Source organism: Tachysurus vachellii, chromosome 17 (assembly GCF_030014155.1).
Source record: "Tachysurus vachellii isolate PV-2020 chromosome 17, HZAU_Pvac_v1, whole genome shotgun sequence".
Taxonomy (NCBI): domain Eukaryota; kingdom Metazoa; phylum Chordata; class Actinopteri; order Siluriformes; family Bagridae; genus Tachysurus; species Tachysurus vachellii.
The window spans coordinates 2,080,001-2,095,000 of record NC_083476.1 but is presented as its reverse complement, the minus strand read 5'-3'; the positions used below and the strand labels follow the sequence as shown (position 1 = coordinate 2,095,000).

The following is a 15,000-nucleotide window of genomic DNA, read 5'->3' as shown; positions in this document are numbered from 1 at the left end:
CACTACACTACACCACTACACCACACCACTACACCACACCACTACACCACTACACTACACCACTACACTACACCACTACACTACACCACTACACCACTACACTACACCACTACACCACACCACTACACCACACCACTACACCACTACACCACACCACTACACTACACCACACCACTACACTACACCACTACACCACACCACTACACCACACCACTACACCACTACACTACACCACTACACTACACCACTACACTACACCACTACACCACACCACTACACCACTACACTACACCACACCACTACACTACACCACTACACCACACCACTACACCACACCACTACACCACACCACTACACCACTACACTACACCACTACACTACACCACTACACTACACCACTACACCACACCACTACACCACTACACTACACCACACCACTACACTACACCACTACACCACACCACTACACTACACCACTACACCACACCACTACACCACACCACTACACCACACCACTACACCACTACACTACACCACACCACTACACTACACCACTACACCACACCACTACACCACACCACTACACCACACCACTACACTACACCACTACACCACACCACTACACCACACCACTACACCACACCACTACACCACACCACTACACTACACCACTACACTACACCACACCACACCACTACACTACACCACTACACCACACCACTACTACACCACACCACTACACCACACCACTACACCACACCACTACACCACTACACCACACCACTACACCACACCACTACACCACACCACTACACCACACCACTACTACACCACACCACTACACCACACCACTACACCACACCACTACACCACACCACTACACCACACCACTACACCACACCACTACACCACACCACTACACCACACCACTACACTACACCACTACACCACACCACTACACCACTACACCACACCACTACACCACACCACTACACCACACCACTACACCACACCACTACACCACACCACTACACTACACCACTACACCACACCACACCACTACACTACACCACACCACTACACCACACCACACCACTACACTACACCACTACACCACACCACTACACTACAGCACACTATACTCTCCCTAAGCTCACTTTATGACACTTTATGACACTTTATGACAAGTGAGCTTAGGGAGAGTATAGTGTCATAAAGTGTTATGACACTATACTCTCCCTAAGCTCACTTTATGACACTATACTCTCCCTAAGCTCACTTTATGGCACTATACTCTCCCTAAGCTCACTTTATGACACTATACTCTCCCTAAGCTCACTTTATGGCACTATACTCTCACTAAGCTCACTTTATGGCACTATACTCTCCCTAAGCTCACTGTATTGCACTATACTCTCCCTACGCTCACTTTATGGCACTATACTCTACCTAAGCTCACTTTATGGCACTATACTCTCCCTAAGCTCACTTTATGGCACTATACTCTCACTAAGCTCACTTTATGGCACTATACTCTCCCTAAGCTCACTGTATTGCACTATACTCTCCCTAAGCTCACTTTATGACACTATACTCTCCCTAAGCTCACTTTATGACACTATACTCTCCCTAAGCTCACTTTATGACACTATACTCTCCCTAAGCTCACTTTATGACACTATACTCTCCCTAAGCTCACTTTATGACACTATACTCTCCCTAAGCTCACTGTATTGCACTATACTCTCCCTAAGCTCACTTTATGGCACTATACTCTACCTAAGCTCACTTTATGGCACTATACTCTCCCTAAGCTCACTTTATGGCACTATACTCTCCCTAAGCTCACTTTATGGCACTATACTCTCCCTAAGCTCACTTTATGACACTATACTCTCCCTAAGCTCACTTTATGGCACTATACTCTCCCTAAGCTCACTTTATGGCACTATACTCTCCCTAAGCTCACTTTATGGCACTATACTCTCACTAAGCTCACTTTATGGCACTATACTCTCCCTAAGCTCACTTTATGGCACTATACTCTCCCTAAGCTCACTTTATGACACTATACTCTCCCTAAGCTCACTTTATGGCACTATACTCTCCCTAAGCTCACTGTATTGCACTATACTCTCCCTAAGCTCACTTTATGACACTATACTCTCCCTAAGCTCACTTTATGGCACTATACTCTCCCTAAGCTCACTTTATGGCACTATACTCTCACTAAGCTCACTTTATGGCACTATACTCTCCCTAAGCTCACTGTATTGCACTATACTCTCCCCAAGCTCACTTTATGACACTATACTCTCCCTAAGCTCACTTTATGGCACTATACTCTCCCTAAGCTCACTTTATGGCACTATACTCTCCCTAAGCTCACTTTATGACACTATACTCTCCCTAAGCTCACTTTATGGCACTATACTCTCACTAAGCTCACTTTATGGCACTATACTCTCACTAAGCTCACTTTATGGCACTATACTCTCCCTAAGCTCACTTTATGACACTATTCTCTCCCTAAGCTCACTTTATGACACTATACTCTCCCTAAGCTCACTTTATGACACTATTCTCTCCCTAAGCTCACTTTATGACACTATACTCTCCCTAAGCTCACTTTATGGCACTATTCTCTCCCTAAGCTCACTTTATGACACTATACTCTCCCTAAGCTCACTTTATGACACTATTCACTCACTAAGCTCACTTTATGACACTATACTCTCCCTAAGCTCACTATACTACCCCGCACTACCCCTCACATCACTGCACTAACACTTTCTCTGACCTTACTACACCTTGGAGGTCACAGTCTATACGCTGTACACAACTCTAGTTCTAATCATGCTATCCCACTACTATTTCCACTACACTACACAAGAGATTTGACTCACTATACGAAATTCTTATAAGAAACACTTATAAGTCTACTTCACTTTTATCCCTTCTTCCTTTCCCTATCTGTTATTCTGTTTATCACAGTTTTACCAGTTCACCATTGGGACCCAGCGTGAGGGTCGTCTCCTGTGTCACGGTCACTACCCAGAGATCCTCGTGGTGGACGCCACCAGCCTGGAGGTCCTTTACTCCCTGGTGTCCAAAATATCTCCTGACTGGATCAGCTCCATGAGCATCATCCGGTCCCATCGCACCCAGGGTACTCGCTGTCAGGCTTACACACTCACACACACACACACACACACTGCTAACACACTGAATCAACACTCTTCCGATTGTAGTTTGGGTTGTTAAAATACTGTATGTGTGTGTGTGTTTGTTGCAGAAGACACAGTGGTCGCAGTCTCTGTGACCGGGATTCTGAAGGTGTGGATCATCACGGCAGACGTGAGCCGAATGCAGGTATACACTCTGAATTAACACACACGCTGTCCTACACTCGAGGCTATCTCACATATTTTAATTGCACTTGTGTGTGTGTGTGTGTGTGTTTTGTCAGGACCTGGACCCTGTATTTGAAGAGGAGTCCAAGCCAATCTACTGCCAGAATTGTCAGAGTATTTCATTCTGCACCTTCACACAGCTGTCTCTGCTCGTCGTCTGCTCTAAATACTGGAGGGTCAGTAACAGTAACACGACGTGCAGAGCAAACTGTAGACTGGTTTTTCAAACCGTTCGCTAGAGCTTTGATGGTGTGTGTGTGTGTCGCAGGTGTTCGACGCCGGAGACTTCTCGCTCCTGTGCTCCGTGCCCAGCGAGAACGAGCAGTCGTGGACAGGAGGAGAGTTCATCGCTGCTGATAAAGTTATAATCTGGACAGAGGACGGCTGCAGCTACATCTACAAGCTTCCAGCCAGGTAACTGACGTACAAAAGTGTGAGGAGGTGGAGGTTAGAGAGAGGGCGGAGGTTAGAAAGCTCGCAGGACCGAGAAGATGAGGGATACTTGGTTAGTAGGAAACAATAGAGTAGCTGTAGGAGCAGGTCGGGTTGGTTAAGAATATTTGTGGGATTAGTCAGAATTCCTTCCTGAGTGGAGAGATTGGTGAGAATCATACAGACTAACAGACTACATACACTAACGTATGTAAAAAGCCTAATATAAAAAAACTTTAACCTGTTAGGATTCATTCATAAATTCTCTGTGTGTGTTTGTGTGCCTGTTTGTGTGTGTGCCTGTGTGCCTGTGTGCCTGTGTGTGTGTGCCTGTGTGTGTGCCTGTGTGTGTGCCTGTGTGTGTGCCTGTGTGTGTGCCTGTGTGTGTGCCTGTGTGTGTGCCTGTGTGTGTGCCTGTGTGTGTGCCTGTGTGTGTGCCTGTGTGTGTGCCTGTGTGTGTGCCTGTGTGTGTGCCTGTGTGTGCCTGTGTGTGCCTGTGTGTGCCTGTGTGTGTGTGCTTGTGTGCCTGTGTGTGCCTGTGTGTGTGTGTGTGTGTCTCTGCCTGTGTGTGCCTGCCTGTGTGTGCCTGCGTGTCTGTGCCTGCGTGTCTGTGCCTGCTTGTGTGTGCCTGCTTGTGTGTGCCTGCTTGTGTGTGCCTGCGTGTGTGTGCCTGCGTGTGTGTGCCTGCGTGTGTGTGCCTGCGTGTGTGTGCCTGCGTGTGTGTGCCTGCGTGTGTGTGCCTGCGTGTGTGTGCCTGCGTGTGTGTGCCTGCGTGTGTGTGCCTGCGTGTGTGTGCCTGTGTGTGTGCCTGTGTGTGTGCCTGTGTGTGTGCCTGTGTGCCTGTTTGTGTGTGTGTGCCTGTTTGTGTGTGTGTGCCTGTTTGTGTGTGTGCCCGTTTGTGTGTGTGTGTGTGTGTGACTGTTTGTCTGCCTGTGTGTGCCTGCCTGTGTGTGCCTGCATGTGTGTGCCTGCGTGTGTGTGCCTGCATGTGTGTGCCTGTGTGTGTGTGCCTGCGTGTGTGTGCCTGTGTGTGTGTGCCTGTGTGTGTGTGCCTGCTTGTGTGTGCCTGCTTGTGTGTGCCTGCTTGTGTGTGCCTGCTTGTGTGTGCCTGCTTGTGTGTGCCTGCTTGTGTGTGCCTGTGTGTGTGCCTGTGTGTGTGCCTGTGTGTGTGCCTGTGTGTGTGCCTGTGTGTGTGCCTGTGTGTGTGCCTGTGTGTGTGTTTGTGTGTGTGTGCCTGTTTGTGTGTGTGTGCCTGTTTGTGTGTGTGCCGTTTGTGTGTGTGCCCGTTTGTGTGTGTGTGTGTGTGTGTGTGTGTGTGTGTGTGTGTGACTGTTTGTCTGCCTGTGTGTGCCTGCGTGTCTGTGCCTGCGTGTGTGTGCCTGCGTGTGTGTGCCTGCGTGTGTGTGCCTGCGTGTGTGTGCCTGCGTGTGTGTGCCTGCGTGTGTGTGCCTGCGTGTGTGTGCCTGCTTGTGTGTGCCTGCTTGTGTGTGCCTGCTTGTGTGTGCCTGCTTGTGTGTGCCTGTGTGTGTGCCTGTGTGTGTGTGCCTGTGTGTGTGTGCCTGTGTGTGTGTGCCTGTGTGTGTGTGCCTGTGTGTGTGTGCCTGTGTGTGTGTGCCTGTGTGTGTCTGTGTATGTGCTGTAGCTGTCTTCCAGCTAGTGAACACTTCCGCAGTGATGTGGGGAAAACAACAGAAGGTTCCATTCCTCCTCTGGTGTACAGCATTGCAGATCGAGCAGACAAACAGGTCAGACACACACACACACACACACACACACACCATGTGCAGTACAGGAGGTTGATAATACACGAACGTTAAACTTTTACCAGCCTTCAGTGTTCGCTGTTCTGTATTTGTTGTATCTTTGTGGTTAATTTCATTCTGTTTTTGTCGTCTTCTATTTTACGTTGTGTCTCTGTGTTTTTGTTATGTATATATTATAGAATTATGTATTATATGCTTATGATTTCGTGTTTGTGTGTTGTGGCCACTCCGACTGCGCCTCTTCCTCCGGCTCCCCCCCGCAGCTGGAGGAGGAGTGTGAGGGCCAGTGTGTTATTGTGTGTATCCCCGACAGCGTATCCGGTCCGGAGCTCTACACTCCTGAGCTGCTGTACCTCCAGCGGCCTCTAGAGGCACCAGTAAGATCCTCAGACAGCTGGATGCAGGCGCACCGCCTCTCCTAGGCACTAGTCGTTGCTCTCTCTCTTTCTCGTTTTGTCTCTTTCTCTGTGTGTGTGTGTGTGTGTGTGTGTGTGAAAGAGAGATAGAGATGGAGAGATTTAACGGGCATCCACTTATTTATTCGCGTGCCGCAAGAGTTAAACAAAGTGTCCTAGTATTAGACTTTTTGAGCTTGCTGTATTTCCTGTGGAACAACCTGCAGCCTGAAGTCAACCATGAGACCTTCATCACGGTTTCTTTCAGCGCTGAATATTATGGGATGTTCCCAAAAGCTCCCCATCGGTGCGCCTGCCTCCTTATCGCTGTCTGATAGCCAGTTTCCTTTTGCTCACTCTGATTCGCCCGGTCTCATTCTCCTCCCACTAGAACTGACCAATCACTGACTCCCTTCATTCTGTCTTCACCTGGTGAAGATGCATGCAAAGTCCCCAAGCTTGTTTTAGAGGATCACAGCTAGAGAACATGCTTTACTCTCAGTCCTAGCAGATAAAGAATTCACCTGGTTCAAAAAATAAATCGATAATTAAGTCGTTTAGCAACTTGTTCGGTTCGAAGATTTTACTGTTTTTTCTGGACGCTGTAACGCCACTTTCCTGTAGACGTTATCAGTCTTATTACATTTAAATACATAAACACAACAGGAAAGAATATTTACATGAAACGCACGTTGGTTATATTTCTATAATAACAAATTAAAAGTCGATGAAACAAACCTGCGATGAAACAAATTCTTTGATAAACACTGCATTAAACAATTAAAGGTGCGGTGTACGATCTCTGAAAGTCAATGTTGACATTTGAAATCACCAAAACAAACACGTCCCTAACCCAAATGGGTGTCACCCCTGTTTTGATAGCTCCGCCCCACACATACATACGTAACCCAGGCAACTATTATGGCGGAACCTGCCGGGGCAGCTGGACGAGGGGAGATTTTTATCAGTAAATGAACACAATGAGTAACACAATGTTTGTGTAGTACTGTGTGTTGTAGCGTGAAAGGTTCACTTCCGTTTCACGCCGAAGACGACGTTCGACACCTAGAACCCGAGACAGAGGTAACGGCAGGTATCCGCCATGTCAGTGTTTCAATCGCTTTCTGCTAATGTCACACATGCGCACTGAACACTCTCTCCGCCGCATATTGACAAGACACGCCCCTTTATGCTAATGTCACACATGCGCACTGAACACTCTCTCCGCCGCATATTGACAAGACACGCCCCTTTATGCTAATGTCACACATGCGCACTGAACACACTCTCCGCCGCATATTGACAAGACACGCCCCTTTATGCTAATGTCAGACATGCGCACTGAACACACTCTCCACCGCATATTGACAAGACACGCCCCTTTCTGCTAATGTCAGACATGTCTGTTTTCTGAAGCGTTTTTCAAACATCGCGCGCCTCACCTTTAAACAGCAGAATAACATTGAAGCTCCGCCCATACGATTTTTACATGATCCAATTTTTTTTTTTTTATCAGGCAGATATGCGGGAAAAAAACGAAAACGGCTTTCTTGCTCTAGGTAAATAGAACATAGGAGATGGTACGTCAGGTTTTCTGGAGTGGCTTATAGTCTGGAACACACAGTAAACAGACGTGTAACAAAAAAAAAAAACACTAGTCAGTAATTGTATTGGCTACAGAGACGAGCGCCGCTACTCCTTAAGTATCACTTCTTTCTTCTCTGTTTGTTTTGTTGTTTGGTTTTATATAAAGCACTACAGCACCGTTTAAGTGTGTGTGTTGTGTGTGTTGTGTGTGTTGTGTGTGTGTGTGTGGGTTTGTGTTCAGTGCCAGATATCGACTCATTGGTGGAACTTTGCACTGTACTCAAGGCCACTCAGAATGCCTTGAGGCACCTCCATGATACACAACATGATATGATGCAGCAGAAGCATTCGCTCTCATATCCCTCCACGTCATACACGAACACGCACCGAGCCGGGAATAAAACACGAGCGGGCCGTAGTGTTACAGGAAACTAATCAACCAAGAAACGGAGTTACTCTTAACTCCCACCGACGTCGATTATTTTCCTGTAACAGCAGGTCGAGAAGTGTTCGATTCCTCTTATACCACAGCAACTGTTTATGGAACCTTATGGAAGTTTTTATCCGTTTATAGTTATCCAGTACGTTATAGCTGCTCTATAGCTCCGTTCTCGCGCCTCCGAAACCCGAACACCGTGCTGTGGATGATGCGAAGTCGTGACCCTACAGCTAACTAATGTCTCCACGCCGTCCGGCCAATCGGAGCGAAGAGTCCGTCAGCGCTGTGGTATAAACTGTAACAAAGGCACCGACGTCGCACTGTTACTAAAAGCGAGACGTGTAACAGTATGCGAGGGCGACTCGACCCCGAGATCGTTTCCTGTCGAATTACGGGCGTGTGCAAGCCGAAAGGAATAGGACAGGACGTTCATTTCAAACGCATCCAAATCCCTTTGCAGTTCCCATAGCAACCAGCACACCTGTATCCCACTTCAGATAAAACGGCTGATGCTTATTTTTTTACCATAAATTTAAAGACCCCTCACTAACAGAGCCACTGACCATGTGTGAACCTGCATGAGCTGAAAACTCTGTTATAACCACAAATGTTCTGTATCGAGACTTAGACTCTGTTACCTCCATCCACACACACACACACACACACACACACACACACACACACTCTCACTGTCCTCAGGTTCCCTTTAGCACATGTGATGTATGTAGTGTGGCTTGCATTCACCAAAGAGCGTGCTGCTTGCTGTGACATTAAATCCTTTTGAATGGAAGCTTAAGTGTGTGTGTGTGTGTGTGTGTGTTTTGTGTTTTACAGTTACTGATCTGTCCTCCTGTGACGCGGTTCTTTTACGGACGCAGAGAGCCGTTCCACAAACTGCTGGTTCAGGGCGACTCAGCAGGCAGGTTGACCCTGTGGAGCATCCCGGACACTTCACCGCTGCAGCCACTGTCTTCAGCCGCAGGTACACACACCTTCACACACCTCTACACACCTCCACACACCTCTACACACCTCCGCACACCTCTACACACCTCTACACACCTTCACACACCTCTACACACCTCCACTGAGCTCTACACACCTCCACTGAGCTCTACACACCTCCACTGAGCTCTACACACCTCCACTGAGCTCTACACACCTCCGCACACCTCCACACACCTCCACACACCTCCACACACCTACATACACCTCTACACACCTCCGCACACCTCTACACACCTCCACTGAGCTCTACACACCTTCACACACCTCTACACACCTCCACTGAGCTCTACACACCTCCGCACACCTCTACACACCTTCACACACCTCCACTGAGCTCTACACACCTCCGCACACCTCTACACACCTTCACACACCTCTACACACCTCCACTGAGCTCTACACACCTCCACACTCCTCTACACACCTCCACTGAGCTCTACACACCTACATACACCTCACACATCTTTAAACACCTTTGCATATCTTTAAACACCACCACTGAACTCTACACACCTTCACACATCTCTACACAATTGCAACTAACTTTACACACCTACTCTTTCCTCTACACACCTCCAGGCTGACAATTTGTCTCCCTCTGTTGTTCACTTTGAGAACTTCACCTAAATGTACAGCTCCATCCCTCTGGTGGATGGATAGGGTAGTAAAAAGAGGGCTGCAGCAATGAAAGCATTTATTCCTCCTTCTCTCTACAGAGCTGCAGGTTTCCTCCACTATTAGCCTTCAGGAGGCGTTCGATAAGCTCACTCCGCTCCCCGCGGGCATCATCGACCAGCTGAGCATGCTGCCAGGCTCCGAGGAACCTATAAAGGTGACGGCGAGCGTGTACATCCCGTCACAGGGCCGCCTGGTGTGTGGCAGGGAAGACGGCAGCATCGTCCTGGTGCCCGCCACACAGACCGCCATCGTCCAGCTGCTACAGGGAGAACACATGCTGCGCAGAGGTCAGGCACTGTGGGGAAGAACAAACACTATGATGTGATGTTACTGTACAGACGTGATGTTACTGTTACAGACGTGATGTTACTGTTACAGACGTGATGTTACTGTTACAGACATAATGTTACTGTTACAGACGTGATGTTACTGTTACAGACGTGATGTTACTGTTACAGACATAATGTTACTGTTACAGACGTGATGTTACTGTACAGACGTGATGTTACTGTTACAGACGTGATGTTACTGTACAGACGTGATGTTACTGTTACAGACGTGATGTTACTGTTACAGACGTGATGTTACTGTACAGACGTGATGTTACTGTTACAGACATAATGTTACTGTACAGACGTGATGTTACTGTTACAGACATAATGTTACTGTACAGACGTGATGTTACTGTTACAGACGTGATGTTACTGTACAGACGTGATGTTACTGTTACAGACATAATGTTACTGTACAGACGTGATGTTACTGTTACAGACATAATGTTACTGTTACAGACGTGATATTACTGTACAGACATAATGTTACTGTACAGACGTGATGTTACTGTTACAGACATAATGTTACTGTTACAGACGTGATGTTACTGTTACAGACATAATGTTACTGTACAGACGTGATGTTACTGTACAGACATAATGTTACTGTTACAGACGTGATGTTACTGTTACAGACATAATGTTACTGTTACAGACGTGATGTTACTGTACAGACGTGATGTTACTGTTACAGACATAATGTTACTGTTACAGACGTGATGTTACTGTTACAGACATAATGTTACTGTTACAGACATAATGTTACTGTACAGACGTGATGTTACTGTTACAGACATAATGTTACTGTTACAGACGTGATGTTACTGTTACAGACGTGATGTTACTGTACAGACGTGATGTTACTGTTACAGACGTGATGTTACTGTACAGACATAATGTTACTGTACAGACATAATGTTACTGTACAGACGTGATGTTACTGTACAGACGTGATGTTACTGTACAGACATAATGTTACTGTACAGTCATAATGTTACTGTACAGACGTGATGTTACTGTACAGACATAATGTTACTGTACAGACGTGATGTTACTGTACAGACGTGATGTTACTGTACAGACGTGATGTTACTGTACAGACATGTTACTGTACAGACGTGATGTTACTGTACAGACATGTTACTGTACAGACGTGATGTTACTGTACAGACATGTTACTGTACAGACATGTTACTGTACAGACGTGATGTTACTGTACAGACGTGATGTTACTGTACAGACATAATGTTACTGTTACAGACGTGATGTTACTGTACAGACATAATGTTACTGTACAGACGTGATGTTACTGTTACAGACATAATGTTACTGTTACAGACGTGATGTTACTGTTACAGACGTGATGTTACTGTACAGACGTGATGTTACTGTACAGACGTGATGTTACTGTTACAGACGTGATGTTACTGTACAGACATGTTACTGTACAGACATAATGTTACTGTACAGACGTGATGTTACTGTACAGACGTGATGTTACTGTACAGACATAATGTTACTGTACAGTCATAATGTTACTGTACAGACGTGATGTTACTGTACAGACATAATGTTACTGTACAGACGTGATGTTACTGTACAGACGTGATGTTACTGTACAGACGTGATGTTACTGTACAGACGTGATGTTACTGTACAGACATGTTACTGTACAGACGTGATGTTACTGTACAGACATGTTACTGTACAGACGTGATGTTACTGTACAGACGTGATGTTACTGTACAGACATAATGTTACTGTACAGACGTGATGTTACTGTACAGTCATAATGTTACTGTACAGACGTGATATTACTGTACAGACGTGATGTTACTGTTACAGACATAATGTTACTGTACAGACGTGATGTTACTGTTACAGACGTGATGTTACTGTACAGACGTGATGTTACTGTTACAGACATAATGTTACTGTACAGACGTGATGTTACTGTTACAGACATAATGTTACTGTACAGACATGATGTTACTGTACAGACGTGATGTTACTGTACAGACGTGATGTTACTGTACAGACATGATGTTACTGTTACAGACATAATGTTACTGTACAGACATGATGTTACTGTACAGACGTGATGTTACTGTTACAGACATAATGTTACTGTACAGACGTGATGTTACTGTACAGACGTGATGTTACTGTACAGACATGATGTTACTGTACAGACACACAAACAAAAGTTGGACGAAGAAAAAGCCAAATATTTTAGAATTTTGTTGTTATTTTTGCCTTCTTTTAGAATATTGGTATTTGCTTCCTTATATAATTTCTTCTGTGTGACTTTCTTTGTTTTTCTAACTTTCATTCATCCTCTCTAATTATTTCTTTTTGTCTGTCTTCTTTACATCATTTCATTCTCTCTCTCTCTCTCTCTCTCCCCCTCCCTCCCTCCCCCAGGCTGGCCTCCTCACCGCACCCTGAGAGGACACAGGAATAAGGTGACGTGTCTGCTGTACCCTCACCAGGTGTCCCCACGTTACGACCAGCGCTCTCTGGTCTCGGGCGGTGTGGATTTCTCCGTCATCGTGTGGGACATTTTCACCGGAGAGATGAAACACATCTTCTGCGTACACGGAGGAGAGATCACCCAGCTCCTCGTCCCACCCGAGAACTGCAGCGTGAGTTTTCCTGCCTCTGCTGTCACATTAAACAGCTGATCATTAATTATTAATCATTAATCCGACCAATCAGAATCATACAGAATCCGTGTTCGGCTGAACTTTTTGTTGTGGCCTGATTGGCTAATAAATATTAAATCCCTCCCCCTTCGCAGTAGCCTATACTCCCAGACAAATCCCAGATTATTTTTCCTGTTACAGCATGCAAACACACACACACACACACACACACACTTTACAACCCAGTGTCATGTATCTCTGATTTACTGCACGTCAATAACGTTGCTTAAGCACCAAAGCTTTTAATGATGCTACAAAGTGCTTCTCAATCTATAGCTTCCTGTTTGTAAGTGTGTGTGTGTGTGTGTGTGTGTGTGTGTGTGTGTGTGTGTGTGTGTGTGTGTTTTATTGTTGTACTTGTAAGTGATTTATACAAAAAACAATAGATCGAATTTAGAATTTGCATATAAGCTTATACAGTAAGTACATCCGATGTCGTGTAAACACGCTGCGTTTCTAATCCTGCACGTTAGAGCCGATTGGAAAAAAATCTGTTTTTGTAACTTTTAGTGACCGCTTTAGTGGGTGTAAAGTTGTATCGCGATGCGATGACGCGGGCAGGATGAGTTGTGTTGATGCGGTTGTCGTGGCGATGATGATGGAGAGCAGGCGAGCGATGGGCTGAAGACTGTTCATGGTCAAGGCTTCCTGAGTCTCTCCATCAACACTAAAGAACATGAGCTGTCAACACACAGCCTTGCTGCAATTTACTGTCTGCTGGCTTTCTTCCAAACACACACACACACACACACACACACACACACACACACACACACACACACACACACACAGTGTCTTTTGTCAGAGATGAAGTGCTGTTATCATTTATTACTTATTTATTTCTATTCAGTGGCATATTTCTGGTAGGAAACGGCACCTAACTTTCTTTTTCTTTCTCTATTTTCAAATCAAACAGTGTGTGTGTGTGTGTGTGTGTGTGTGTGTGTGTGTGTGTGTGTGTGTGTGTGTGTGTGTGTGTGGAAGAGAGACTGCTTTATTTCAAGGCTTTTCATTTCACATTTGTTCAAGGATGGAGTGTCGAGGTTCAGTGCCGGTCGTTTGTCTTAGCGAGAGAAAAAAAAGACAGTTTATTATATTTTATTTTCTGGATAAGAAGTTGGAACCTTCTAACCTCAGGTGGAAGAGAGGTGGAACCTTCTCTTCATAACCTCAGGTGGAAGAGAGGTGGAACCTTCTCTTCATAACCTCAGGTGGAAGAGAGGTGGAACCTTCTCTTCATAACCTCAGGTGGAAGAGAGGTGGAACCTTCTCTTCATAACCTCAGGTGGAAGAGAGGTGGAACCTTCTCTTCATAACCTCAGGTGGAAGAGAGGTGGAACGGAACCTTCTCTTCATAACCTCAGGTGGAAGAGAGGTGGAACCTTCTCTTCATAACCTCAGGTGGAAGAGAGGTGGAACCTTCTCTTCATAACCTCAGGTGGAAGAGAGGTGGAACCTTCTCTTCATAACCACAGGTGGTTTATTTCAGTTATTTAATTTAAATCAGTTTACGTTTATTGAGGGACTTTTAGCGAGCAGTCACAACGCAGCTTTGGAGACGGACGGGTTTAAATATCGATCCTTAATGAACAAGCCAAAGGAGAAAGCATTGACTAATATAACCTGACTAAAAAAATACTGACCAAATAGTCTTGCCTTGCCAGGTCTTCCTCATGTAAGCCTTTGCCCTGTGAATGCCCTTGTCCCATGTGAGCCCTTGTCCCATGTATAGGTCCTAACCATGAGGTCCACGCCATAAGGTCTTAACCAAACGCTGTTAGCCATAAGGTCTTTGTCCAAGCCTTAAAGGTGGGGTCTCTGTTGTTTGAAAGCCAATGTTTACATTTGAAATCACCAAAACAAACACGTCCCTAACCCATATGGGCGTCACCCCTGTTTTGATAGCTCCGCCCCACACATACATACGTAACCCAGGCAACTATTACGGCGGACCCTGTTGGGGCGGCTGGCCGAGGGGAGATTTTTATCAATAAATGAACACAATGAGTAACACTATGGTAATACAAATGTGTTTGTGTAGTACTGTGTGTTGTAGCGTGAAAGGTTTAGCTCTGTTTCACGCGGAAGACGTTCAGTTCTCTCCAGCGCTGGAAAGCTGATCCTAAAGCTGATCGTTTTTATCCGTCATGTCAGTGTTTCAATCGCTTTCTGCTAATGTCACACATGCGCACTGAACACTCTCTCCGCCGCATATTGACAAGACACGCCCCTTTATGCTAATGTCACA

At 45.9% G+C, this 15,000-nt stretch overlaps 1 protein-coding gene across 2 annotated transcripts in view; it reads left to right on the top strand.

Moving 5' to 3' along the window:
- LOC132859725 (WD repeat-containing protein 7) overlaps positions 1 to 15,000 on the top strand; it is a 132,329-nt gene that overhangs the window by 9,743 nt on the left and 107,586 nt on the right. The window contains exons 5-13 of one of the 2 annotated variants that reach the window (XM_060890596.1): positions 2,995 to 3,169; positions 3,296 to 3,372; positions 3,470 to 3,589; positions 3,682 to 3,827; positions 5,488 to 5,590; positions 5,872 to 5,985; positions 8,864 to 9,011; positions 9,754 to 10,002; positions 12,472 to 12,692. In XM_060890596.1, coding sequence (XP_060746579.1) covers positions 2,995 to 3,169; positions 3,296 to 3,372; positions 3,470 to 3,589; positions 3,682 to 3,827; positions 5,488 to 5,590; positions 5,872 to 5,985; positions 8,864 to 9,011; positions 9,754 to 10,002; positions 12,472 to 12,692 — 1,353 coding nt within the window. The remainder of the gene's footprint in view (positions 1 to 2,994; positions 3,170 to 3,295; positions 3,373 to 3,469; positions 3,590 to 3,681; positions 3,828 to 5,487; positions 5,591 to 5,871; positions 5,986 to 8,863; positions 9,012 to 9,753; positions 10,003 to 12,471; positions 12,693 to 15,000) is intronic. The other variant, XM_060890597.1, reaches the window with a different exon arrangement.